General features: G+C 44.0%; 2 protein-coding genes across 11 annotated transcripts in view; both read left to right on the plus strand.

Moving 5' to 3' along the window:
* wdfy3 (WD repeat and FYVE domain containing 3) overlaps positions 1 to 13011 on the plus strand; it is a 103813-nt gene extending 90802 nt beyond the window's left edge. For all 10 annotated transcript variants that reach the window (XM_042099944.1, XM_042099940.1, XM_042099945.1 and 7 more), the window contains 6 exons: positions 330 to 512; positions 857 to 953; positions 1547 to 1981; positions 7301 to 7412; positions 8249 to 8446; positions 10086 to 13011. In XM_042099944.1, coding sequence (XP_041955878.1) covers positions 330 to 512; positions 857 to 953; positions 1547 to 1981; positions 7301 to 7412; positions 8249 to 8446; positions 10086 to 10206 — 1146 coding nt within the window. In that variant the 3' untranslated portion in view covers positions 10207 to 13011. The remainder of the gene's footprint in view (positions 1 to 329; positions 513 to 856; positions 954 to 1546; positions 1982 to 7300; positions 7413 to 8248; positions 8447 to 10085) is intronic.
* A 733-nt stretch (positions 13012 to 13744) lies between these two features.
* The window catches only part of cds1 (CDP-diacylglycerol synthase (phosphatidate cytidylyltransferase) 1), a 25867-nt gene continuing 12261 nt past the window's right edge, over positions 13745 to 27350 (plus strand). Inside the window, exons 1-4 of the mRNA XM_042101308.1 lie at positions 13745 to 14115; positions 24038 to 24186; positions 26465 to 26561; positions 27083 to 27180. Coding sequence (XP_041957242.1) covers positions 14050 to 14115; positions 24038 to 24186; positions 26465 to 26561; positions 27083 to 27180 — 410 coding nt within the window. The 5' untranslated portion in view covers positions 13745 to 14049. The remainder of the gene's footprint in view (positions 14116 to 24037; positions 24187 to 26464; positions 26562 to 27082; positions 27181 to 27350) is intronic.

Genomic DNA, 27350 nt, shown 5'->3' on the forward strand with positions numbered 1-27350 from the left:
GCTCACAGACTTCCGACTTACTGTCAGACTTGAGCAAAAGGAACAAGTGACACTGTTTATGCAGATGTTTTTATTCTGAAATATACCAGAGAGCTCTACATGTCAGAATGCAGTACAACAAAATAGAATGTTGGGAGAAAAAAAAAAACACTAAAAGCAATCAAAGGCAATTTCTGTGAGATTAAAAGTGTGTTTGTATGCTTCTCTTGTGTGTGCTTTTGCTGTTTGTTTGTGTGTGTGTGTGTGTGTCTGTGTTTGTGCGCCTGTGTGTTTGTGTGTGTGTGTGTGTGTGTGTGTGTGTGCGTGCGTGCGTGTGTGATGCTACGCAGGGTGATATTGTGTCATGTGCGGGCACCTACATCCACGTGTGGAGCATTAATGGCAGCCCCATCGCCAGCACCAACACCTTCACCGGACGCAGCCAGCAGATCCTGTGCTGCTGCGTCTCCGAGATGAACGAGTGGGACACACAGAACGTCATCGTCACCGGACACTCCGACGGCGTTGTCAGGGTAACATACAAACACCTTTTCTGACGAACCTGCTGCTGATAAACACATTTTGAATCTGGGGTCAAGTTAATAAAAACATGTTCTAAAACTAGAAATAAGCTCCTGTGTTTCTTTGTATTCTACTCATTATGAACGAGACAATTACCGGAAATGTTCTGATAGCCCAGTTCAGTTTGGTTATGTAAAGTTTGGTGAAAACATCCTGTCCGTTAGTTGATGTTGATGCTTCCCTTGTGTCATTTCTTGGCTTGTATAATTAGCAATTTCAGACAGGACAGATATAGATTTGGGATTTAATGCTGAACGTAATGCTGGAGGGTAAAACTACTTTTCTCCTTTTCCAGTTTTGGAGGATGGAGTTCCTACAAGTCCCAGAAACCCCTGCTCCAGAGCCTGTGGAGCCTCCCGAAGTGAACGACTGCTGTGGAGAGGAGAAGATGGGTAAGCAGCACCCCTCCTCCACCCTCATGAACACCGCACCCTGCTGTCAAACATGACTCAGCAGTTTCACTGCACCTGCCAGTGAGCTGCAAGAACCCAAGTCAGCATTTACAATATTTCAGAGGAAGCCCTTAGCTTTTCAGTGGCACAGTGCCTTCAAATATGACTTGGTATTTTTTTCTTGAACCATGCTAATAGGTTTGGGGTAAACCATGTCTCAGCAATTCTACATGTGAACGTGCCTGTTGTCAGGAACTGTGTTGTAGATGGGCTAGCGCAGAGTTCTGATTCCTGGAAACCATGACTTGGCAATTCTGAAATGGCAGCACAGAGTTCTGAATGGTGCGGGTGGGGCAACGAGAGCTGCCCAGTGTGTTTCTGGTCATGCGAGAAACATCGACCTGTTTTTCACCAGTCATGCAGTGCACCTTGCAGACTGGTTTGCTGGACAGAGCTGCACCTCTCTCTTTTCATCTTACACTAGTGTCCTGTGTAGGCATCTGCGTCTGCTGTGTAACCGCACCTTAACTGTGTCCTCTGTTTTACTGTGTGCGTGTGTGTGTGTGTGTGTGTGTGTGTGTGTGTGTGCGTAGCCACAGAGGGCCGTGAGACCCAGGTGGAGGAGAGCAGCGAGTCCGAGGGCGAGGAACAGAGCGTCAGCGCTGCCGGCAGCAACGGCGAGCCCAAGCCCAGTCCCGCCCACAACAACCACGCCGCTCCCGCCCCTGCCCCCAACACCCGGCCCCAACGGCCCGCACCCCGGGCCACGGCCTCCTGGTCAATGGACAGCAGCTCGGAGGACTCGCGCCGCTGGTCCGACACGCTCAGCATCGACGAGAAGGACGGCTTTGTCTTCGTCAACTACTCCGAGGGCCAGGGGCAGGGGCAAGGCAGGCCAGGGCAGCCCCCACACCCCCCACACCCCAACCCCCATCCCCACCCCCACCACCACCCCGGTCAGAGCGCCGTGCCACAGCCCCTGCAGCCCAGCACCATGGAGGCCCGGCCCTACAACAAGCTCAGGCCAGGTACCACTCACACTGGCCACCACACATCCCAACCTACATAGCACACCTAAACACAAACACACATGACCGTGTTGGGGAAGTAGGTGTTACCAGTTACCACACATTAAATGTTGTTTGGCCATAAATTAAATGTTGTTTTGGCAACAAATTTAGCACAAATTAAATTTTGTTTTGGCTTTTTGAATAAGAAAATTGACGGGTCTTTGAGAGCGATATCCACATTAGATCTGTAGTTGACTCTCTTTAAAATTTGAGAATGCTACAATGCTTAGTAATACTGTGTGGGTATTACCACGTAGCAATTTAGCTCATCACTGCTGTCGTGTTAGCACCTTGTTGTGCATCAGTTAATACCAGAGGTGAAAAAAAGTATGAAAATATTGTACTCAAGTAAAAGTACCAATACCTTGATGAAATATTACTCAAGTACAAGTTAAAATACCGATCTGAAAATGTACTCAAGTAAAAGTAAAAAGTAGTTAATTTAAAATGTACTTTAAGTAAAAGTTACTTAGTTAGTTTTTTTTTGTTGGGGGGGGGGGGGGGTGAGTGGGTACCAGAATAACCAGTTTTACCAGAATAACCAGTTTTACCAGAGACTTTCTAATGAGGAGATACAGCACTCAAACAATCCTCCATAGTAATGCATGGGGTTAGTTTGTAACGCCAATATGGCAGTTGTCTACACATATCACAACCCTTCCGCGGCAAAACGTTGACATGTGAATACATTGAGCCAATCATGTGGTGTGTTGTAAAATACATTGAGCCAATCATGTGGTGTGCTGTGAAGACATTGTGCCAATCATCTGTTGTGATCTCGCTGCTGGAGCAAGAATGGTGTCGTGAAGCCTTACGCACACGCATTTCTGCCGAAATAGATGCACGATAAGTGCCCAAAAAGTGTTGCAATATGGCCGCCGAGTGGAGGTACTTGCCTGATAAGGATGTTGAGAAATGGAGATCTATGTGAAAAATCACCGGAGTTCTCCTTTAAGTTTGAGCAGTAGTTGATTTTCAAAGTTAGTTGCACTCATCCTTGGGTCGCTTTGCAGTGAACAGTAATCCAGCACAACTGAAAAGCCCCTCACAGGCAGCTGAGGCAGGCAGGCCAATGTTGAGTTGCAGAGAGTTTTTTTTATATTTGGAAACGAGCAGAAGGTTCAGCAGATTAAAGGGCGTCGAACTGGGGGGGGGGAAGTGGGAAGTATAGGGCAATGGAGGAGAGGGCCCTTGAAAAGTGGAATACAGGGGGCACAACATTTTCATCAGGCATTAGTAATAACTCAGGTAATCCACACATAAAAAATCCAAACAACTCCATAAGTAGAGTCATGTGTAATAAAGTGGAATAACACAGGGAAAAAGTATTGAACACGCTAAGAAAAAGCACTAAGGGAAGGAACGAGCTGGAATCTGTAAGTAGTTAGAGAGTAGTTATCCTTTCTATCTGCGCAAATTAATATAAGCTTGGTTAGTAGCTTACATATTGATGGGCTATAAAAAGGTTTTTCATTACCAAGGTGTCACACAAGAAACATTTCATGATGGATAAAAGCAAAAAGCTCTCCCAAGACCTTTGCAACTTTATTGTTGCAAAACATATCAATGAAACTGGTTACAGATGCATTTCAAAACTTCAGAATCTTCCAGTAAGCAGCATGGGAGCCATTATCACCAAGTGGAAGAAACATCACTGCATCATCAACCGGCACAGGGCACAGGATCTCCTCGCAATATTTCTGACCAGGGAGTCAGAAGGATAGTCAATTCCAAGAGCCAAGGACCACTCGGAGAAAGCTCCAGAAAGACTTGAAGGCAGCCAATTCAATTAAATTCAATTAAACAGTTCTGGAAGTAATCTGGAACTAAAGATCAGGATTCACAAGAGGGACCCCTGGAATCTGTTTAGAACAATGGACCAAAATCACACCTGATACTGCGACTAATAAGTTTTGTCATACAGGAAATGTCTTGAAGCTGTCTTTACAAACAAAGGCTTTTCCACAAAGTATTGAAGAAATTTCAGTAGGCACATTCAATACTTTTTTCCTGTGTCATTCCACTTTAATACAAAACTCTTATGTTTGGATTTTTTATATGTGTGTTAATATAATGTGTGGTGAAAATTTCGAATAGACTCACTGGAAGTTTAGGCTAATTACTGAAAAAAAAATTAAGCGTTCAATACTTATTTCCACCATATATTTATTTTACCTGAATATTTTAACTTCCCAATTAAATGTAAAAATGAATGTCAGACGAAATGTAAAGTTGCTAAAGAGCTAAATGGTTTAGTCCACCTGCACGATTCATAAGGTAGTCTATCTTTTGTTTATTTAGTTGAGCATCGCTAGTAGTGGACCGCTAATTGTTGTGCTGCTGGTGCAATGTCTTTCTAACCTGACCCTAGCCAGATGAATTTCGTTCCGCTTATCTCCGCCTAGCTTCACTCACATCCATCTGGGACCTCTTCCAATGAGAGTGATTTCTGCAACCGACTTTATGGTTCAGCCAATCAGGACGCAGGGCGGGAGTTTCATAGATGTGACATAGCGTAGAAGCGACTGTGAGACTGTTATTAGCGTCACGGGTTGGCTTCGATGTGAGTGGTTGAAGTAGCACGTCAATAGATGACGGACAAGTGGCTTATTCAATCATATGCAAGCGTTTTTGATTAGGCCCAGCCTTCTGAAGCAACACTTCAATGGATCGGTTCCAGATGGATGAGTGGAGCTAGGCGGAGCGAAATTCATCTGGCTAGGGTCAGGTTAATGTCTTTCTCCAAGAAAGCCAAGTCAGGTTACTAAAAACAAAGGCCAAAACAGGAAAAAGAGAGACATCAAAATGAGGGGAAACAACTGCTAATGAACTTCTTTCCAAAGAAAGGTGAGCACAAACGTCAAAACACGAAATCCCATGGTGTTTGCTTGAATATCTCCGCAATCATTGGTGCTAAAACGAACTGAGACAACCCATTGGAATAGCGGAAAATACACTTTCATAGGTTAGGCTAATCTGATGCATCTTGTGATCCAGCTCCATCTCCATTACTTTCAGAAAGACTGCATGGCGTCAGCTTGATTCATGTCCTTTTGTAGGCTACATGCTGATCATTATCACTAGGCTAGTGGTTTAGGGCGCGATTTTTTTTTCTCTCCCTTTCTGTTTTCGTTAGTCTTAACTTTTTTTTTTACTCAAGTAATGGATGGGATTTTTGATGTAGCGAAGTACAATACTTCACTCAAAAAGTAATCAAGTAAAATTTAAAATACCGATTTTATAAACTACTTAAAAAATACAAAAAAACACAGAAAAACTACTCAATACAGTAACGTGAGTAAATGTATTTCGTTACTTTCCACCTCTGGTTAATACATAGCAGTAAGTTTGTAACCCTATTTGAAATCTCCTGCAGACTTTGTAGCATACCTGTCAACACTCCCGTTTTTCCCGGGTTTCTCCCGTATTTCAAGGTCATCTCCCAGCACCCTCCCGTTTTGTTATTTCTCCCGGAAAACTCCCGTAATTTGCATGGCCATCAAACTTCATTTTAAAATCATTTATGCATTCAGGTTGCCAGATTGTGTATGAAATACACCCTACACATACACGATCACTTAGTTTCAATTTCAACCGTTTTGTCATAGGCTAAAACCTGGCAACCCAAAACCCAAATAAGGAAGCGGGTGCCAACTGCGCAGCCTGAGTCTCGTCGTAAGCAAGCGGGCTAGATGAATGGCCTACTCCAGAACTAGCTGTTGTGAAATTGTTGGGAATTTAATTGATTAACACATCACATAAACTGTTATTGAGTGTTGTTGATACACTGAACTTGTTCCCTCGGAACCAAATCTGACAGCAAGCAGTTTTGGAAGTAGGCTGCAGGCAGGCAGCTGGTGGATACATAACTGGCATGCGTAAGGTAAAAGCAACGACCGAAATGCAGTGTTGAAACACGTGTATGAAACGTATTAAATATGCAAACACAGATCCGGTATAAACACTGACCCCCCCCCCCCCTCCCGTTTTTGGAAAGCTAAATGTTGACAGGTATGCTTTGTAGTTGAGTTTTTGTATTGTTTGACAATGGCAGCAAAATTATGCTTGAATAAACCACAAATGGATTTGAAACTAATGTTCCTGAAAATGCTAAATACCTGTCCGGGTGAGTCTGCTCATCCAGAAGGGAACAGGGCGACTTTTCCATTTATTGATTCATTATGCTTTTGTATAGAGTGACTGGCAGTTCACTGGGCCCATGCATATGCATGGCAATGTAATGGCTCCCCAGGCAATTCAAATTTCCCACAGCGTAGTTGACAGCGTTCGCTTCTCGGCAGATGTGCTGACGGGCTCTTATTGAACTGTTGATCAAAGCCCGGAGAAGTCCAAAAAGCGACCGTCCTTGCATTATTATGAGACTTGGCAGAAACCCAAGTGGTGCTAGCGATGGATTGGGACACCCCACTGAGCTAACGCGTCTGTCTCCAGCATCTTCAATCAGAGATTTTACAGGACCTCATGTCTGCCATTTCAACAGTCCATCGGTATTTCATCATATGGAGTCCCACTGGAGTTCACAAGACTCATTTTGTTTTTGTTATATTGTTATATTCATGTGATGAAAAGCATCCACAGGTAGACAATATATATATAAAATAAACGGTAACACTTTACTTGACAGTATGGACACAAGAGTGCCATGACACTGTCATGAACACATGACACTGTCATGACACATGAACCCTAACCCTAATCCTAACTCTAACTTGTTATGACAAAAACCGAATGTCACTTAATAACAGAAGCGTTATGTCATAAACCTTTATGACTTGTTTATGACATGTTCATGACATGTTCATGACAGTGTCATGTCACTTTTTTTTTAAAGTATATTTTTGGGCTTTTTATGCCTTTAATGTGACAGGACAGTAGAGAATGACAGGAAGTGAGTGGGAGAGAGTCGGGGTGGGATCCGGAAATGACCGGCGTACAGTACAGTGCAGGTGCCCCAGCCAGTTGCGCCAGCCAGTTGCGTCTTATGTCGATACTGTCAAGTAAAGTGTAACTGAATGAATAAACAGGTAAATAATCGACCTGAGAGTGAATGAATGCGGAGGTATTGAGTTTGAGCTCTTCTGTACGACTATATTACTATGTGTGTGTGTGTGTGTGCCGTTGTGCTCATGGGTTGAGTGTTGTGGTGGTGCTGAGAGTGCAATGGGTGGGAGCTGCTTGTGTGTGCGCGTGCCAGCGCTTGTTTGGTATCTGACCGGTAGCCGCTGCGCTCTTTCTCTGTGTGTCCTCTGACGACAGGCTACAGATGGGAGCGACAGCTGGTGTTCCGGAGCAAGCTCACTATGCACACCGCCTTCGACCGCAAGGACAATGCCCACCCGGCGGAGATCACTGCGCTCGCCATCTCAAAGTAAGTGGTGTGTGTGTCTGTGTCTGTGTGTGTGTGTGAGACCAGAGAGATATGGAGATGTTAAGAAGAATAGAATCCCAGTGTCTCTCTCTGTGTTAAATGTGCTTTTGGTATCTAGTTAAGTATGGGTGATGAGTATGGCACGGGTGAGGACAGACTTATTCTTGTTTGAGAATTGTGAGTGACTAATTGAGAGTGACTGTGAGTGAGTGAGAGTGTGTGTGTGTGAGAAACAGAGTGACGGCATAAACCAAATGTCCTCGGGGACCGCGTGTAAATGTGATTTTGCTCCAAGGGCATCCATCACTCTGGTGTGTATTTATTAAATTGTCACGCTGGCTGGAGGAGGCTGCCACTGCCACGCCACGAGCTCTGCAGCAGCATCTGCTCACGACAGGACCAGGACCACACTCACCTGATGACTAACAGCTCCATCTGCCCCTCTGTCTCTCTGTGTGTGTGTGTGTGTGTGTGTGTGTGTGTGTACGTACGTGTGTGTGAGAGAGAGAGATAGAGAGGTTGCATGTTGTCCAGCAGTTATGTGAGTGGGTGGGGGTGTAAGGGCATTTGTGTGAGCTGTCATCTACAGCAAGTTCCTGGAGAGAGTGTGTGTGTCTGTGCGTGCGTGCGTGTGTGTGTGTATGTGTGATCGTCTTCTCTGTCCTGGGGATGCATGTGAACTCTAGATGAGGTATACACATGGGTGCTCACATGCTAATGCCTCTGTGTGTGTGTATGTGTATGTGAAGACATAGGCCTCGTGTGTGTACATATGTGATTATGTGCGCTCTCATCTTCCTCCTCTCTTTCTTCCTCCTCCTCCTCGCGCTGCTCAGGGACCACAGCAAGATCCTGGTGGGTGACGGGCGCGGGCGCGTCTTCAGCTGGTCGGTGAGCGAGCAGCCAGGCCGCTCGGCCGCCGACCACTGGGTGAAGGACGAGCAGGTGGACAGCTGCTCCGGCTGCACCGTCCGCTTCTCCCTCACCGAGAGACGCCACCACTGCAGAAACTGCGGACAGCTCTTCTGCCAGAAGTAAGAAACATGCATTAATCAATTATGTGGTAGACTAACATTTATACTACCGGTATGTACTTTGAATGAGGGTAAGCAAGTAGAGCAAAGTAGGTGTTATGAATTAATCATGATTCAAATCCTTCAGCTATATGTACCATTATACAAAAAGAAACATACACATGTTGCCCCAGCATGTGATGCTCTAGGACATATTAAAGGTCTAGTCCTCATTTCTGGTGCCCTCATCATGCCCCAAGTACACGGCTATAGAGACTAGATTCTGTTGTTTTTTTAATAATTAAAGGCATTCTCATCATTTTCTATTCATCCATCACTGAAGATGCTTACACAACCCAGGATCCGTGCCATGGAGCCAAAAGTTCCTCATCCCTTGGAAAAGCATCAGGTCTGCTTGACTCCTGGGAAATGTAGGACTGGCTTTGTGATGAGTAGTCTAGCAGGACTCTGTTTCACCCGCTCTCCAACAAACTCCTCTTGAGCCATTCACAGAGCTGGGCCGCCTGAGGCCTGGAAGGCTAGTATTCCACCCCCAGGTGGACAGCCAAGGGGAAGTCGTATGAAACAGGGCCTATTAGTCTAGTCTAGTGCATACCATAACCCGCGGTTCAGGTATAACAGTCAGCTCTTGTAGCAAGGGTAGAAAAAGTAGCGTTCTGGTGTGTTAGTATGTGGCTTGTACTCTCTAGTACGGGAGCTAAAACAGAGGTAAATATGTACTGTTTCTAGTAGTAAAACAGAGGTAATGTCCTGTGCTGCTTATTGTGTTTAGTGTGCAAGCATACATGTATAAGCATCTATTGTCTGAATTCAGTCCATGTGGAGGTGCTATAGTAAAGCAGTAGGATAAAGTGCAGCTTTAGTCTGGAGTTGGAATTGCCCACAGGAGAGGTGGTGATGTAGTGCTTGGGCTGTAGTTGAGGAAATGTGATTGTCTAGACCTGGAGTGCTGCTGATGCAAGAAAAGCAGTATGCCAGCAAAGGCAGTAGTGCTGGACTAGCAGTAGGAACTGTAGCGACCCCCCCCCCCCCCCTCATAAATTGCAGCTTGCTCCGGCCCTCGTCTGGCCCTGATCCAGCCCAGACAAGGCTGCTGTCTAGAGATGATGAGTGCTCTCTCTCTCCTCCACCCCCAGATATTGTGCAGCAAAGCCAGCAATCTGTGGTGTCTAGTATACATCTGTCCGAATTGCACTTGCTGTATTTGGGCAATGAAACTATCCAATGCAGCAGTGTAAGCAAAATGCATTACTCGATGGGCAGGGTTTTTTTTACACGTTATGTGAGCTGGACATAAGTCAGTTAAACGCAAGTATAAAGCAGATGAAAGGTCAATAATACTAGTAAACACTTCTGCTTTGGGAATTAACACAGGCAAAGGATGCACAATCTGACCAGTGGTGTGTATATCAAATTGCTGTTCCCAAATGTATTACACAAAGACCGGTGGCACTTATTTTTTTATTTTTTTTTAATAAAAGATTTATGTCCTAATGCTCCCAAGTCAATGTTGAAGTAATCTCGACATTGAAGTGTGCTAATGCTTGAGCATTGAAGCAGAAGTTGAGTAGGTGAGGCGATGTGTCAGCTGCAGTCCAGGGCCTCATGCCTGCTGTCTCTTCCTCCCTCCCCTCCCTAGGTGCAGCCGCTTCCAGTCAGAGATCAAGCGGCTGAAGATCTCGTCCCCGGTGCGTGTGTGCCAGAACTGTTACTACAACCTGCAACACGAGCGCAACTCCGAGGACGGCTGCAAGAACTAGACGTCCCCTCGGCTGCCTCCTCTTCCATGTCTCCCCGCCTCTTCCTCATCCTTTCTCTCGTCACGCCCCATCACCCGTCACTCATGGCCAACTATCCCCTCGTCCAGGACCTGCCAGCCAGCACGCTCTGGCCTGCCCCCCCCTTATCTGTGTGTGTGTGTGTGTGTGAGCGACCATGTGGACAGTACCAATGTAGAACAAGAGGGGATTAGTGACATTCAGCGTGTCATGTATATGAGGAAGTTTAAGAAAGGCAGTGATTGGGCTTTGTGGGCTTTTTTTTTTTTTGTATTATTATCTGATTCTGTTGCGGTCAACGAGTTGTCCTTTAAGAATCCTTGTTTTTCCATGTGGTCACGTTTTAGATTTTAGATGTCCTGTGCGGTATGCCTCGCAAAGTGAGAAACACCTGTTAATAGTGTAAATAATTACAATGGCCTTTTTAACTAGAACAGGAAAAACTGAGAAAAAAATGAATTATTGAAAGGAAATAAAAACACAGTCATTGCCTGTAACATTGCATTATAACAAGCCACTCCTGGTGTTAAAACAAATACAAAAAGAAAAAAAAAAACACAAAACAAAAAAAGATTGTGTTTTAGCCAGTGTCACTAGTCACAGAGGTCCCAGTGGGGATAATATTGGGGACGATGAATGTTATAAATGTTTGTGGGTTGACATTACTAGCGTGTCTAGTTATGCAAATACTTACTACTTTTGTTTACAAAGTTTTTTGTTTGTTTCGATGTGTTGCCCACAGTATCACACAGTTGCCATTCCAATGGAAATCGCAGTCACAAGTTTCCGAACTTCATTTGCCAAACTGCTGGTTCATCACTCCGTGTCATGTATTTGAAAGGTCTATTTGTAGAACCATGTTTTTCAGAACCACATTTTGTTGTCCTTGTGCGCCACTTTTAGTTCCCAAGCCATTAATCAACAGTGACTGAATAATATATGTATGTATGTATGTTCTGTATGTATGTATTTTTTAAGAATCATTGTTTGTATGTTGTATATCATAGCATACCTGATATTGTCAAGACGCTACATGTGTGACACTGTGCAGTGAGATGAATATCATGTGTCTGTAACAATACACAAAGAGGGAAAAGGATCGGTGATCATGTGTATGTAGAGTATGAGATGTGATTTTGTTTGTTTGTTTTTTCTTGGGTCCTCTAAATGTTTCATTATATTTCACCAGACAACTGGGTAGTATAGGTCAGAGCTTTGCTTCTAGGCTAACAAGGGATTTTTACATGGAAGATTGTTTTTGTTAATTTCTCCTCTAATTAATTTAGAACTGGATTTTTTTAATCACAGTCAACATTGCTCAGTGTTATACTTTCTTCCCCCATTTCCCTTTCTGTTCAGTGATGCCAGGGACTAGTGGGTCCTTGTCAGAGACCAAGTCCAGTGCAACAACAAGTCATTGAACCCTAGTGTAGATACTGCTGTCCAGTCATATAAGCAATAGATTATGTGGAATTATTTCTGAAAATATTGCATGATGGGAAATTTCCTTGCTTAGAAGTCACACTTGTAGCATGTAACTTGACTGATATGTCATGCCATTAGAAAAGGGATCTCACGCATTTCACTTTAGTGTCTCGTCATGGTTACATACGAGACATAACGTTGTCAATTAAATCTATTTTTTCCTGTTGCCTGCCTGTCGATATGTCAAATTCTCCTCCCTCCCTCAATAGAGTGTCCTTTGTTGGTGGTACTGTGGGCAATACCAAACAGAAGTGCTGCTTTAATAACTAGAAAGATTCTTTCTTTCTTTTTTTCCCTTTTTCTTTATGTCCCTCTTGACACGTCTGACACACACATCACTTTAATGAGCTGTTACACAAGTGCAGTAGGTTCACTGTCAATACACAGAAAACGTTCTCCCTAAGATCTGCCATATGATATGCACTCACTGTTATTATCATCATTGCTATGATCGTTATTATTCAAATAGGTAATGACGATATCCTTACACATTAATGTACTGTATCTAGAGTGCAATCATAACATCGAGCTGTTAAGGCTTGCTGTTTGCAAGCAGCTTCAAAGCCAGGTGGCTATATCAATCTGAACTGTTTTTGCACCTTCACGTGTACAAAAATGTCAAGGAAATCATATTTTATTGAATGCATTTCTTTTTTTTATGTTAGCGGGCTATCATTTTAAAGGGTGCGTTTCTTTCCAGTGAGAGACAAACTGTACAGAGTATTTATGCAATTATACTTTTTCTCTTTTTTTAAATTGTTATTCTGAATTATGAATTCTTGTAATTTCAGCAAGTTTGGTTACTTGTTGCATGTCTAACACAGCTGACTTTATGTGTCAGTGCATTGTACATGTTTGGCATTACGAATTATGATTTCATGTTTTTAGTTTTCTCCTTTTGTTTTCCTGTGGCTCATGTTACTGGCATTATCTAAGTAGTTCTGCACCCAGAGAGAGATGTGTATGTGCAACTGCATAAAGAACCGAGATGGAAGAGCCTTGTCTCTCAGCTGACTTTTGTACTCCGCTTGGGGACTTACAAGACCGGATCAAATCCACATAGGGGGTTCTTTTTTCATTTTCGGTGGTCTCGTGTTAGACTGCATTACTACGGTGTCTAGTGTGCAATCTGTGGTAGATGAATGTTCATTGTATATTTGTGTTTAAGTACAGCTGCAAGAAAATTCTTAGAAATAACCCCTAAAACATGTTACTGATAATGCAATAGATCTGGTACTCATTTTTTGATTTTCTTTTTTTTAATTTAATTTTTGATTAAATCCTTGCTGTTTTCCACCGAAAGCTTTGCCTTTTGTTTTCTTGTAAAAACTGTTAATCAAACACACACACACACACACACACTATTATAATCACCATCAGGCGCAAACTATTGTTAATAAGTAGTGAAAGGAAGAGGGAATTGTTGTACAGGAAATTACTGACAGTAGGCCTAGCCTATCATGGGATACACGACTAACTGCTAATATAGGAACAGAAATCATATCACTGATGTGTACCTAATGAAAACCATGAGACTGCTCCTCTTGCTGGTCAGTGTTGGTATGTAGGAAAATAACTTAGTTTTTGATACAACTCTGGAATTACATCATGATAAAATCAATTATGTTAGCCGCCTACCGATATTTTTTCAGTAGCTTTTTGTTTGTTTGCTTTCCAAATGTGTGGTTTAAACTCTTTAATGCTGTAAGGGGGTGCGACTTGAACAATGTGGTAGACAAAGTGTTTAGTTTAGATAGTTTAGTGTCTCTAAGACTAAGAGGCATTAAATATTCGAATCTATCACGTGTAAATAAAACAACGTCGACAGGCAGGCCCATATGCAGGATAGACCTAGTCCGTAGTAGCCCATTGTAACTGCAGTGCAATGGTGATAATGCTGAAACCAATAAATCCTTATCAACAATTCTCCGTCCCTTACCATGCCTCCCTCCCATTATTGTGCCTCCCTCCCTCCCTCCTCCCTCCGCGGGAGTGTCGCTGTGGCGCCTGTCACCGCAGAGCGGAGCCGTGTTTCGCTGCCTGCTGCTCTCGGTTGAGTCAGAACGAGGGAGAGAGAAGGATAGGCTGCTTGCCCACCGCAGCACCAACTAGACAACCCAAGAACTGCGGGTATAAACAAATGCACGCATTATCTTGGCGGATGACTGGAGGGCTATCTTAACGCGTTAATTAGGCGTTTTCAATTGGCAGGCGGTCTGACTGCTCATTTAGATAAGTCACAAGTTAAATTTGGGCGGATTACGACGACTGACATTTATTTCAAAACCAGCTTGTGTTGCTTTGGAGTTTTCCATGTATTGTGAGTGAAACAGTGAAGAAATGACGGAGCTGCGAAAGAGGGGAGGAGGCGGAGACCCTGACAGCACAGAAAACATCAGTGACAAGGTACGAATACCGCAATTCTAATTCTGGACCGAATCTTGGCTTGATAGGCGACTGATCTGAACAGACGTAGCGCACAGTAAAGGACGCTCCATCCAGTTCTCGTATTCGCGAGGCTAGGCTAACTGTTGTACCACAGTAGCTACTAAGTTATTGTGTCACGAAATGTTAACAGTAGCTCAGAGTTGTCATTTTTTCTGGAGTGAACAAAAGGTGGTTAGAATATACAGTGCCGTCGGTTCTATTTCGCATAATTGTGAAATGTCCTTGTGCACTCACAGTAACTTAGTTCAGCAGTGATAAGCTATTTATGTCAATACTCGTCCTGGCCATAGCAAAGCTAGCATAAGCTGTGCATTACGCTAACGTTGGTTAGCCAGTGTCAGGTCAGTGGAACCATCCGCCTGTCGCCCATTTCAACCAACAGTCATTCATATTTTTTAATCGTGATACTGAAGCTTTTGGACCATGACGCGGACAGAACTTGTCTTGCCTGTTCATCATACTGATGACGTGCTGCCGCAGGTGGAAGGTTGCCTTCCTTGCAAAATAACAACCGAACGGCATACCTACTTTCAACCTAGCCCAGACTAATAATTAGCTATGCAGGTCATCTGACACCTACAGTAGCGTTTAGTTGGGTGATGACTAATTCGTGTTTGTGTAAACTATGGCACTAATTGAATGGCATAGCATTCACTAGTTTGTTAAGGATGGACTGAAAGTATTTGATTTTCAGAATCAATGATCAGAATGTACGATTGCTCCTGAAGACGTAAATAAACAAACCCATGCAGAGCACTCATTCAGTGTGGACAATGGGCTGTCTAGTCCGATTCATTTTTATAGCATGTGTTTATTTTAGGGTTACGTTAAATTCGTGTCAAGATGTGGATGACAAACCTCACAGCATAGCATACCGAGAATTCCTTGTTTAACACTGCCTCAAAACACCCACAACCCCACTGAAACGTCTTTCATTGTTATAGGCCCTAATTTGTCACAAATCCATGCAGCATGATGTTTGCATTTAATGTAGTTATTTTAACTTTTTCTGAAGATTACTTACTAGAGTGCTACAGTACAAAGAGTACTGTAAGATCCTACTGTACAGATTTCTGAACTTGTCAGTGCTACACAGCTGACTTTGACAACATAGGTTTTGATAACCAAAGCTTTCAATAGGTGCTGAGCAGACCACATTTAGGTTGAAATACCATTTTAATAAGAAGCTAGGATTTAGAGACTCGTATTTGGCTTTAGCAGTAGTGGTCTTGCTACTGACCAGCATTGGCAGCCAATTCATCAGGCATCTATTTTAAATTACATTACAGCTCCTGCCGAGGGTAGACCATAGGGCTGATACAGTTATTTTGTGGTTTAATTTCCTTCTTGTAGACCACTGAGCATGTTTATTCATGTGCATTATTCCAACAGAATGCCTCAGTGCATCAGCCATTGTTAAGAATCATTTGCTGCTGCCTCGTTGTGTTTAATCTGACCAAACAGCAGCAGTAGCTATACTGGAGGCCTCTTCAGATGAGAAGTGAACCTCTTTATAGAACGAGAGAAGGAGAGGGAGAGAGAGAGCCGGGGAGGCATTGGCCCACATCTGCAGCCTTCTGCTGTACACAAACAAACCCCTTTCATGCTTAATCAACATTTTAATTAAGTAGGCCTAGGTTACCACTTGTGACAAGAGTTCCCAAATAGCAGGAGGCCATAGGGGACCCGGGCAATGTGACTGCAGGGTCTGAAGGCTTGTGACTTTCTAAATGACTTTGTGTGTGCTGTGCAGCCATCACGAAAAGCAAAGTTAGAGAGAGGGAGAGGGTGGGAGAGAGAAAGTGGGCTTATGTCCACGGGGACCTCATGAAAATATAATATGCTGCTTTTTTTCCCAGAATCACCGCAAATTAGTTTACTCATGGATGAAGCCAGAGGAGGCTGCCATGGATAATAAGTGTGAGCCTTTACCCAGAGGGATGTTTGGTGTGTGTAGGACCACAGTCCATACTGTGCAAAGTATAATAATAAAACTGAGATTAGCAGTTGTAGCACAGGTTTTACTCTGTTTTACCCTCAGCACCTCAAGCACCTCACAGGTTGCACTGCTGTCTCCTGTTCATGGTATTTGCTGTCTTTGTTAATGAAAAGGGTTTCATTTGAAGGTACCCAGTGCAGGTTATGGGTGATGGCACAGGCATTCACCTCAACACAAGGTTACTGTCTACACTTATTTGTATTCAGGAAATTGAGTCATTGAAGTGAATGAAAGACAGTTGGAAGTGTGTGTGTGTGTGTGTGTGTGTGTGTGTGTGTGTGTGTGTGTGTGTGTGTGTGTGTGTGTGTGTGTGTGTTGTGAGTGTGAGCGTGTGAGAGAGAGAAAACTGGGTTTTATTCCCTTCCCCTCCTTGCTACCTCATTCACACCGTCCATCCATGAACACCTGAAGCACGTCTCACCTTTGTCTCCCCTGGTGTAGCTCATCAAGGTCCCCTGGGTCCTAGTATTGAAAGGGTGGCCAGGGGATGAAGGCATAAGAGACAAGAGCTTGTTTGTAAAGAAACAGGTTTCAGTGCTGTGTCTGAAGCGTCTGCGTCTTGTCCTTAGTCATGCAGAGACTGGATGCATTGAAATATAACAGAAGATCAGTAAAACTACCAGTTAAAAATGGGGATCATGCATGCTAACCACAAACAGGAAGGAGTTACAAAAAATGCTGAACAGCACACATGGATATAGAAAAGGCATGTAAAAATTCTTTGAATGGGAAATGATATGTTATTATTGGTCCAAATAAGCAGTGTTATTACTTCATAATAATTAAATCCAAAGGTAACTGCGATCTCAGCAGCATCCAGGTCTCCTTTATTACCTGCTCTTCTTCTCTGCTCTATTATTAATGGCTCCATTTTGCCACATTAATCAGGCAAAACCTATGGTGATAACGACGTGTGAATAGCCTACTGCATAACTCATTTACCTGTGTGTGTGTGTGTGTGTGTGTGTGTGTGTGTGTTTGTGTGTGTGTTTGTTTGTTTGTTTGTGCCCGCGCACACATACTGGTGTGTGTATTTTTTAACCTGAGCCATTCGGCGTGTGCCTGAGCTAGCTTTCCACTGGGGAAGGCATGAAGTTCCATTTAACCGAGTGAGCGATTTGTGAACCACCACGCTAATCAGCCTCTTCGGCCCTGGCCGCCTCCCCGTGACACTGCCGTTAAAGAGAGGCTGTGACCGCCGTCAGGACCAGCTTCCGTCCGGTCCTGCCACATTACTGACCAGGTCATTGCAGCGCCATAAACCAGTAGAACAGCAGAGCTGATTTATGGGGCATTGTGCCGGCACTGCAGCACGTGGTTGTAAATTAGAATAAAGCATCATGAGTAGACTGAAGTGATCAGGGCATTGACTTCTTTTTTAAGAATGTGTTGGGCGTGCTTGTGAATGGGTTGTGTTTGTGTGTGCGTAGGATATTTGTAGGCACATTAACTGCCTTAACTTGTGTGTTCAGTCAGTTCAGAGTGTGTACAGTCCACGTAAACATCCATGTGTACGCATACCACTATGGGAGTGTGTGTGTGTGTGTGTGTGTGTGTGTGTGAACGCAAAGCCAGCTCAGGGTGGGGCAGGACAGGTTCTCTCCTCAGGGAGGAGATTAGCCTAGTCTCATTTATGGAGCATCTGATCACCCAGCCAGGCTGCCTGCTTATCCACTCCCAACCCCCTACACTACACTACACTGTACACACACACACACACACACACACACACACACACACACACACACACACACACACACACACACACACACACACACACACACACACTTAGGCCTGAGCCTAAGTTACCACAGACACATAGGTGCTTTTACATAGGTTGATCTAGTGGGCAAGCGGCGGCACCAGTAGCCGTAATCAGGCCTGCCAGCTGCTCTGATGGTGGACTGCCAGCTGAGACCCCAGAGGGCATCGCCTCTCTGCTCTCTGAGCCGGAAGGAATCTCCCATTGTGTGTTGTGTTTAGTGGATGTGTCGTGTTCAGTGTGTGTGTGTGTGTGTGTGTGTGGGAGAGAGAGAGGGAGAGAGAGAGAACAGCAGCAGCGCTACTACCCTGTTGATTGTAAATCTATACTTTTCAGAGAGAAGCATTTCTTCTTATTTTGCCTACTTGTTGCAGATGTAGGCATACTTACATTGTCATTCATTCTATCCTACATGTAGATGTTTGTATCCTAAATGTAGATGTACAAAAAATAACACTTGACATGACTTTTTCAACAGTCATCCTTTTTAATAGTCATCCTATTTATCTGCAAGGAATATCTGCAGAAATGTCAATAATACAAATTTTAAGCTATTATCTGCCGATACCGAAGTCCTATCGATAATAACATGCATCCCTAGCTACTGCCCTGTAGTTAACCAAGGAGGCATTTGTGTGTGCTTCTGTGCATTCTATGTGTTTAGCAGGCTAAAAGCCCAGTTCTTGTGCTCGCTGTCCCATTGTCCTTCATCGACCTGCAGAGCCGTGACCTTTCAGCTCAGCACAGTCGACCTTGGGGGTCACAGCAGGCTTGACCTTTCCATCCAGCCTGGCTTCAGTCAGGTTCATCTCTCACCCCCAAGAGCACCTGAGAGCATTGCTGCACAGTCCTAAAAGCAGCCTACACAGTGTGGGCGTAGGCACTCAAACCAGCACCAAGCTCAGAGGGACAAGCCCTGAATCTGTCTCATCCCAAACAGATTTCTATGTTCTTTGTTTCGTTTTTGTAACCAAGGTCATTGGCGTTGTGTGTGGTGGTGTGTTGTGAAAGTGGCAACAGTAAGAGCAAACTGCTTCCTGTAGAAGTGATGACTGGGGGAGACACCCCGGCACATTTCTCACCTTACACACACACGCACACACACACACACACACACACACACACACACACACACACACGCACACATACACACACAGCTCCAGAGGGGGAATCTATTACACCTGCAACAGGGCAGAGAGAGAGAGAGAGAGAGAGAGAGAGAGAATGAGAGAACAATATAGACCAGCCAAATATTGATGATCTTTCAACATTTTGTCTTCAAAATGTTAAACAAATGTCACTCTTTTGATTTCCCAGGCTTGATGTGAAATTAATCCACTATATCCACATATAGCCAAGGCACTAAAAATATACCCTGACTGCAAGGTGGGACTGAGCGTGTGGTTGTCGTCAGTGTTTGTGAGGGTAATGGGTGCTACGGTGTAAGTCTGTGTTGTTGACTATGAGCTAAGGGTACTGTAGTTCATGACACATTCTGCAACACAGCCTGTCAGAAGATGACATACCCTCTGCCTTGGAAAATATGAGTCATCGCTGGCCCTGTTTTTGCTCATTTTTAGTGTGTGTTGTTACGTGTGTGTCTGTGTGTATGTGTGTGTGTGTGCTTGTGTGTGTTTGTGTGTCTGTGTGTCTGTGTGCTTGTTTGTGTAGGGATTAGGCAAGGGAGAAGAGGGAATGCATCTGCTGTTGTCCAGTGTCATCACCCAGAGACATTGCTGCATTCTTAAATTACCATGATTCACCAAATCCCTATGATGATGAGTTTGATGACTAGACACTGACAAACAAGATGGGTGTGTTTGTGTGTGTGTGTGTGTGTCCGTGTGTGTCCGTGTGCATGTGCGCGCTACTGGGTGTGTTTACATCTCCCTCATTGGTGTGGGTGCACATATGAACCTACACGCACACACACACACACAATCTCTCTCTCTTCTCTCTCTCTCTCTCTCTCTCTCTCTCTCTCTCTCTCTCTCTCACACACACTCAAGCTAGGGTCAGCGGTACATTTCCATCAGGAGGACAGGGCTGTTGCCATCCTAACTATCCCCTTCATTAAAAACTTAAAGGCAGGCTACTCTTACCATTGGGTTCGAGCTGAACCCCGCATAGGGACAAGAATACACACACACACACACACACACACACACACTGTCCCTTACACCCGCCTTGAAGCCTGCCTCGCTCCCAATTACCTCCCCATCAGAGCTAATTAAAGCTTCAGACCCTAAGCCCTGACCTTTTTTACACGTTTTTCCCTCGTCTGCTTGGAGTCTTTTTGTCTTTTTTTGGCCGGTTTCTGGGCCTCGTCTCTGGACTGCTGCGTGCCTGCCTTATTTAGCCAGGGCTTTGGGGTTTTGGGGGAGAACAAGAAGCCCATGAAAGGGCAGGAGTGTGCCGGATGACCGGCGCTGGTGACCGCCAGAGCTTTTTCAACCGCAAACAGAAGTCCAGACGAACGTTTTTGGTGTGTATGTATGTGTGTGTGAGTGTTGATAGTGTATGTGTGTGTTAGTGTGTATGTGTGGTGGGGGTGGGGGGTAGATGGCCGCTGCAATCCCCCACCAAGGTGAGCAGGGCCTTCTGGCTCTTTCTCTACTAATACAGTCAGCCAGGGCCAAGCATTTCCTGAAATCACAGTTGTTATGTGTTACAAGCATGATAACTACAGAGAAATGACAAGTCAGTTTTGTTCTCACATCAGATCAGTCTTTGCACAGTAGTGCATGTGGTGAACGGCACCCTGACCACCAGTGTCGACAGACTCTACTACTCCAGAGCCGCTGAGAGGAGATAGCCGAGTGGTTAGTGCTGCTGTCACGTAAAAGGAGATCGGAAACACCAAGCACTTGGTGGCAACATGCTGGACACTTAGTGCCCACTTAGTGGGCTTTCATGCAGGGGGCTCAGTAACAGCCTGAGTTGTCTCATCGAATTACATACACGTCAAGGAACTGATTTAATAAAAAAAGTTTTCTACAATTAAATAGAAAAAGACGTATTGCTGATCTGCTAGGTCTAGGAGAGTGTGTGTTTGTTTGTCTGTTTGCTTGTTTTGGTCATCGGCCATCTAGAAGTGCATGGCAGCTTTTCTATTACAAAGGTTGGTATGTTGACCATCCCCTGCATCCCAGTTTTTGTGCTGCATATGCCTATCTCTCTTTCTGTGTGTGTGTGTGTGTGTGTGTGTGTGTGTGTGTGTGTATGTGTGTATGAATGAGAGTGTCTTTGCTGTGTGTGTGTGTGTGTGTGTGTGTGTACGTGTGTGACATCACTGCTTTCCTGGCAGGGTCTCTCTGGTGGATTTGCTCAGATTAGCCGATTAATTAAAGCGTAATCATCACAACCACGTGTGTCTTTCTGAGCACACTGGCCTCCATGGCAGCAGAGCTTAGCGTATCGCCTGTGTGCGTAGTCCAGGCCACTTGGCAACAGGGGCCGTCATAAGACAGGTATCAATCAAAGCAGTAAAGACACAGTAAACACCAAAGAGTGCATGATATGATATCAGTAGGTAGGTGTGTTTAACAGGTGTTAGCATAGCAGACCTTTGAGGAAGTTGATATTTTAAGTGTGGGGATGACATAGCCGCACTCGGCGAATTGAGCACACCAAGATCTGGACATCTTTTGTTTTCTTCTGAACAGAATATAATTCTTTCTAAAAATATTTTCCCTAGGCAGATGGTTTGGTTGATTGGGTCAGTAAGCTGGGCCATTGCTATACAGCCCTATTTTTACCATGCATTTGGGTCATTGGTTTGACTTTGTGGTTGAGTGGTAATTTTGACCCAGCACATGGACTAATTGTTGCTCTCACATCTGCAACAGTTCTCGCATGCAATTCATTATATTACTTCATAGAAGGTTGAGCATTGTAATAGCAGCCAAAATCAGTTCCCAGAAGCATGTTCGCTTTACAGTAACTAGAAATGGGCATGAAAATGACCATTCCCCCCCCCCAGTTTCTCATGGTGGTTTCTCAAGTGTGTGTCAGGCCCAGGGCCAGGCCCACACAAAGCCTTCATTCAGGGAACTGATGGGCTGTAAACTGGGGCCCCCTCCACCGTGTCATCTCAGCTTTATGGCAGCATTCTCTTTCTGCTGATGCATCATCTGCTCAGAGGCGTGAGGGAGCAGGACAGAGAAGGAAAATAACGGCTCTCCTCCTCCACTCACTCCTTCAGTCCTGCTCCCCTCTCCTCCTCCACTCATTCCTTCAGTCCTGCTCCCCTCTCCTCCTCCACTCACTCCTTCAGTCCTGCTCCCCTCTCCTCCCTCCACGCACCACTTCACCAAGGTGTTCTATTCTATTTTATTCTATTCTATTTTATTCTATTTTATTCTATTCTATTTTATTATATTCTACATTCTATTCTATTCTATTCTATTGTATTTTATTCTATTCTATTCTATACTATTCTACATTCTATTCTATACTATTCTCTATTCTATTCTATTCTATACTATTCTACATTCTATTCTATTCTATTGTATTCTATTGTATTGTATTGTATTGTATTGTATTGTATTCTATTCTATTCTAGTCTGATCTCTTTATTCCTCTTCTCTCGTTTCCCATCCCCTCATATCATCTCGCTCTCTTCTCTTCTCCCCTCTTCTTCACTTCCTGGTCTGTGTTGTTGTTCCCTCCCTCTTGTCAGTAGCTTTGAACTTTGCCCTACTATATACCGTGGTAGCGAACTTTCGATGACATTGATTTTTTTTTTTTTTTTCATCTGGTATTTGCCTAACATTTACATGCAGTTTGCTTTAAAGTGCCCTATAATAAGCTCATTATGTGTGAGAGTGTGTGTGTGAGAGAGAAAGATTGTGAGTGAGAGAGACACACACACACGCACACACACACACACACGCACACACACACACACACACACACTGTGTGTGTATGTCTGTGTGTGTGCAGTGGATGTTGTCTACCTCTGCATTTGGCTGTAAAATCAGTGCTGATGTTTCTACAAACAGCACGTCATAGCAGGCAAAAAAGAACCATAGAGCTTGCAGGCTCTTACATTACACATTTACTCAGCTACTGCAATAGCTGCATTGCATTGCATTGAGAAAACCTTCCTAGCATGCTAATATCTTTTGACTATTATCGGTGACGTCATGATTCAAGATTCAATATATTTATTTGTCACATACATTTATACAAAGTACAATATATGAAAGAAAGCTTTTAAAACTTCCCACTGGTTGGTCTAACACAGACCACAGAACAGCCTAGATGGCTTATGGGAAGGACAGCTGAATGTCCCATTACAAAATACCATCAAAATGAATTTCTGAACTCAAGATCACATGCCAGACTTAGTTGTCATCGAAAACATCTTTGAAAAAGTAATTTTCTGTGTACTGTTGTACTCTTTAACAGTTGACACAGCACTGAACTCCCATCCATCCCTTTGGTCCTTCATTTCCGTTGTATAATGTCCATCTTTGTAAGCGTAAGTGACCTGTTCCCTAGAGACTAAGTGTGGTCTTCGCACATAAGGGTCATTGCAGTGCTGAAGTAGGAGAATGACATAAGTTCAGGGTCATCTTTCAACGCTGTGCTGAGGCTCTTGAGCAATGTGCCTGATTTCATTCGGCTCGACGGGTTCTAGACTTACACGCAGTCCTTCCCAACCACACACGCACACACACAGACACACACACACACAGACACACACACACACACACACAGACTGACAGCCTAAACATGTTTTTGTCTCTGGCTGAGGTCAAGCTGTCAGAAGACTCAGGCGGCTCGTTCTTATGTGTGGCAATAATTAATGTCCTTGAGACATGTTTCAAACATGGAATAGTGTGTCTCTTCCATGTTAGTGTGTGTGTGTGTGTGCTTGTGTGCATTTCAGTGTGTGTGTGTATGTGTGATTGTGCTCATATGTGTGTATACATATTTATGTGTGTGTGTGTGTGTGTATTGTTTGTGTGTGTATTGTTTGTGTGTATTGTTTGTGTGTGTGTTTGTGCTCATATGTGTGCAATGAGCATGCCTATTTATGTGTATGTGTGTGAGTGTGTGTTGTGCTCCTACATGAGTATTCATATTTGTGTGTGTGTGTGTGTGTGCTGCAGGAGACAGATGGAGAAGACAGACTGGGTTTGGGTGCAGAGGGAGAAGGGGATGGGGAGGGCGACTCCAAGGCTGACACTCCAGACGTGCCCCCCTCCGTAGACAACACTCCACAGTGTCTCAACAAGGCCCTGGGGGGCCTGTCGTCCAGGTAGGACACCCAACAGCATCACATTTACCAACGCTGGATCTTTACCATCTCTCTCTATACCTATGTTCTATCTATACCATCTCTATACGCATGTTCTGTCTATACCATCTCTATACCTATGTTCTATATATACCATCTCTCTCTACTACCTCTGTTCTGTCTATACCATCTCTATCTACTGTTCTATCTATACCATCACTCACTATATCTATACCATTTCTATACCTATGTTCTACCTATACCATCTCTATCTACTGTTCTATCTATACCATTTCTATACCTATGTTCTATCTATACCATCTCTATATCTATACCATTTTCTATACCTATGTTCTATTTATACCATCTCTATACCTATGTTCTATCTATACCATCTCTATATCTATACCATTTCTATACCTATGTTCTATCTATACCATCTCTATCTACTACCCTACTACCTATGTCCTGTCTATACCTTTTCTATACCTATGTTCTATCTATACCATCTCTATATCTATACCATTTCTTCTTTACCTATGTTCTATCTATACCATCTCTATCTACTACCCTACTACCTATGTCCTGTCTATGCCTTCTCTATACCTATGTTCTATCTATACCATCTCTGTCTACTACCTATGTTCTATCTATACCATCTCTATCTACTACCTGCCGTATGTTCTATCTATACCATCTCTGTCTACTACCTATGTTCTATCTATGTGGCCAACTATCCGATGTTTGGTGTATTCTACAGTATACCGTCATGTGTACTCACTGTACTTGCATGCCAGAGTTATGGTGTGTGTTGAGTGTTTATTTCTCATATTCCCAGGAAGGGAAAAAAGGTCCTTATGGAGAGATGATACTGTAGCTTTGTAGTAGGATAAACTAGGATCAGAAACAACTCCACCATGAACAAAAGGCACAGAGCATTTAGTTGTTGTGACGGTGTTTAGTTGTGTGACAGTGACTACACCTGCGCTGATGTGGTTTTGTATATAGACATGTAAAATACACGCAGATGGAACATTGACTGACTGTGTGTCGTCGCAGCAGAGCATGTGCCGTAGATAACTTTTGCATAAATGGTAATATGCCGTATCAAGAACCGTCCCTCACAATGCACCTCACACTGCCTTCATCCCAGATAGTAGTTTGGCGACTACCTCACTGACGAAGAGGAGCGTGCCAGTGTGTGTGTGTGTGTGTGTGTGTGTGTATTGTTTATGTTTGTGTGTATCACAATGCACCTCACACTTCCTTCATTCCAGCTAGTGTGTTGGCAAATACCTCACTGACAAGGAGGAGCGTGCCAGTAGTTCCCAGTGGTATTTATACTCAAACAGGGTTTTCCTTAAGAAACACCAGCCATCTGGCCCCCCATTCAGAGAGTATCTATTAACAGCTCCAGTCCCCACGCCAGAGAGAGGCCACAGGCTCTTATTACAGCCTGATCACCTTGCCATTAACTCCATGAATGGCCCGTTACTCATTATTAGTGTCCAGTCATGGAGCCTATTTATGGTTATTTACCAACTGGCAAAAGCATCTTTATGGCGTAAGCTACAAACAGTGAACTACTCTCTCTCTCTCTCTCTCTCTCTCTCTCTCTCTCTCTCTCTCTCGGTAGATTTTCTAGACAACGATGCTGTGTGTGGTTATTAGCTATGCAGATGAGCAGGAGCTTGACCAATAGGGTGCTGGTGTGGATGGCATGGGGGTGGGATTAGAGGGGATCTCCGCCATGGCGGCTCTAATCCGCATGGGCTTTGCTGCTTTATGGTTGGGATTTGCTGCGACTGTGGGGCCCATGGAGCTGGCCTGTGCTGAAAGGACACGCGCTGTTGTGGAGGTTTTTGCCATGACTCTGCACCTCCCATTGACAAATTACCACCCGCTGTTTGCATTTTGCGTGTGTGTGTGTGTGTGTGTTTGTGGTTTGTGAGAGAAAGAGAGGGAGAGAAATATGGAAAATCGGTTTGTGTATGTGCTTTTGAAATCCCTTCTGGTGTCATCTCAACCCCTACCCGTGAGGTTGTGATTTTTCACATAGCCTCTCATAGTTATGACAAAAGTCCCATTGTATCACACAATTAGTTTGGGAGCTAGTACCTCTTTTTTGAGTCTTAAAAACTCTCCTAAATTACAAAAAAATTGTCATTTTACAGTTAATCCTGTGTAACAGTCTTTTAACTTTGTGTGTGTGTGTGTGTGTGTGTGTGTGTGTGTGTGTGTGTGTGTGTGTGTGTGTGTGTGTGTGTGTGTGTGTGTGTGTGTGTGTGTTTCTCAACAGATGGAAGAACTGGTGGATACGAGGGATTTTATCATTAACAATGATCTCAGGCTTTTTCCTCATCATTTACCTGGGGCCCATTATGCTTATAGTGGTGGTAAGTGCACACACAGGCTTTCTCTGTTGTTGTCTCCCCCCTCTGCTCAGCTTAACTTGTATTCAAACTACCTCTGTTTTTTTTTCCTCGAGCTCTCACATAGCAACCTGAGCAGGCTATTTTTAACAAGCTCTCTCCCTTGGCTCATGTTCGTAGAGGGAGAGGGGGAGAGGGGGAGAGGGAGGGAGAGGGAGGGAGAGGAAGAGACGTTCCTGGGGAATTCACTGACCATGCGATGCTTCGGTATCAGAGCCAAAAACAAATCAGTGATACTTCCTACACAGGACCCAGTGACCCTCTTAACTTCAGAGTTATTCTAGCCAGCAACATAGCGAGATCATCGAGTGTAGGGACTATATTGCCGAAGGACTGGTCAATTCATACCTTGCATATGCCATGAGGAAACATCTTTTGAATAGTCATCTTTTGAGTAGACATAATTTTCATGTGAAAGAGCAATGAATGAAAAGCATGTTTTGTGGGTTGTTTCTAACAGTTCTAAAACTCTTTGTATCCTGTAGGTCATGAGCGTGCAAATCAAGTGCTTCCAGGAAATCATCCACATTGGCTACAGAGTTTACCATTCCTACGAGCTCCCCTGGTTCAGAACACTGAGCTGGTGTGTACAATATCACCGACACAAATCCTATCTTCTCTCTCTCTCTCTCTCTCTCTCTCTCTCTCTCTCTCTCTCTCCCTTGTCTATCTCCCTGGTCACCTATGCACACAGATAAACCACCACAGCAGTAGGCTGTTTTGAGCAAAGTGCGTGATGTGTTGGACCTGAGA

The sequence above is a fragment of the Alosa sapidissima genome, chromosome 8 (assembly GCF_018492685.1).
Source record: "Alosa sapidissima isolate fAloSap1 chromosome 8, fAloSap1.pri, whole genome shotgun sequence".
Classification (NCBI taxonomy): Eukaryota; Metazoa; Chordata; class Actinopteri; order Clupeiformes; family Clupeidae; genus Alosa; species Alosa sapidissima.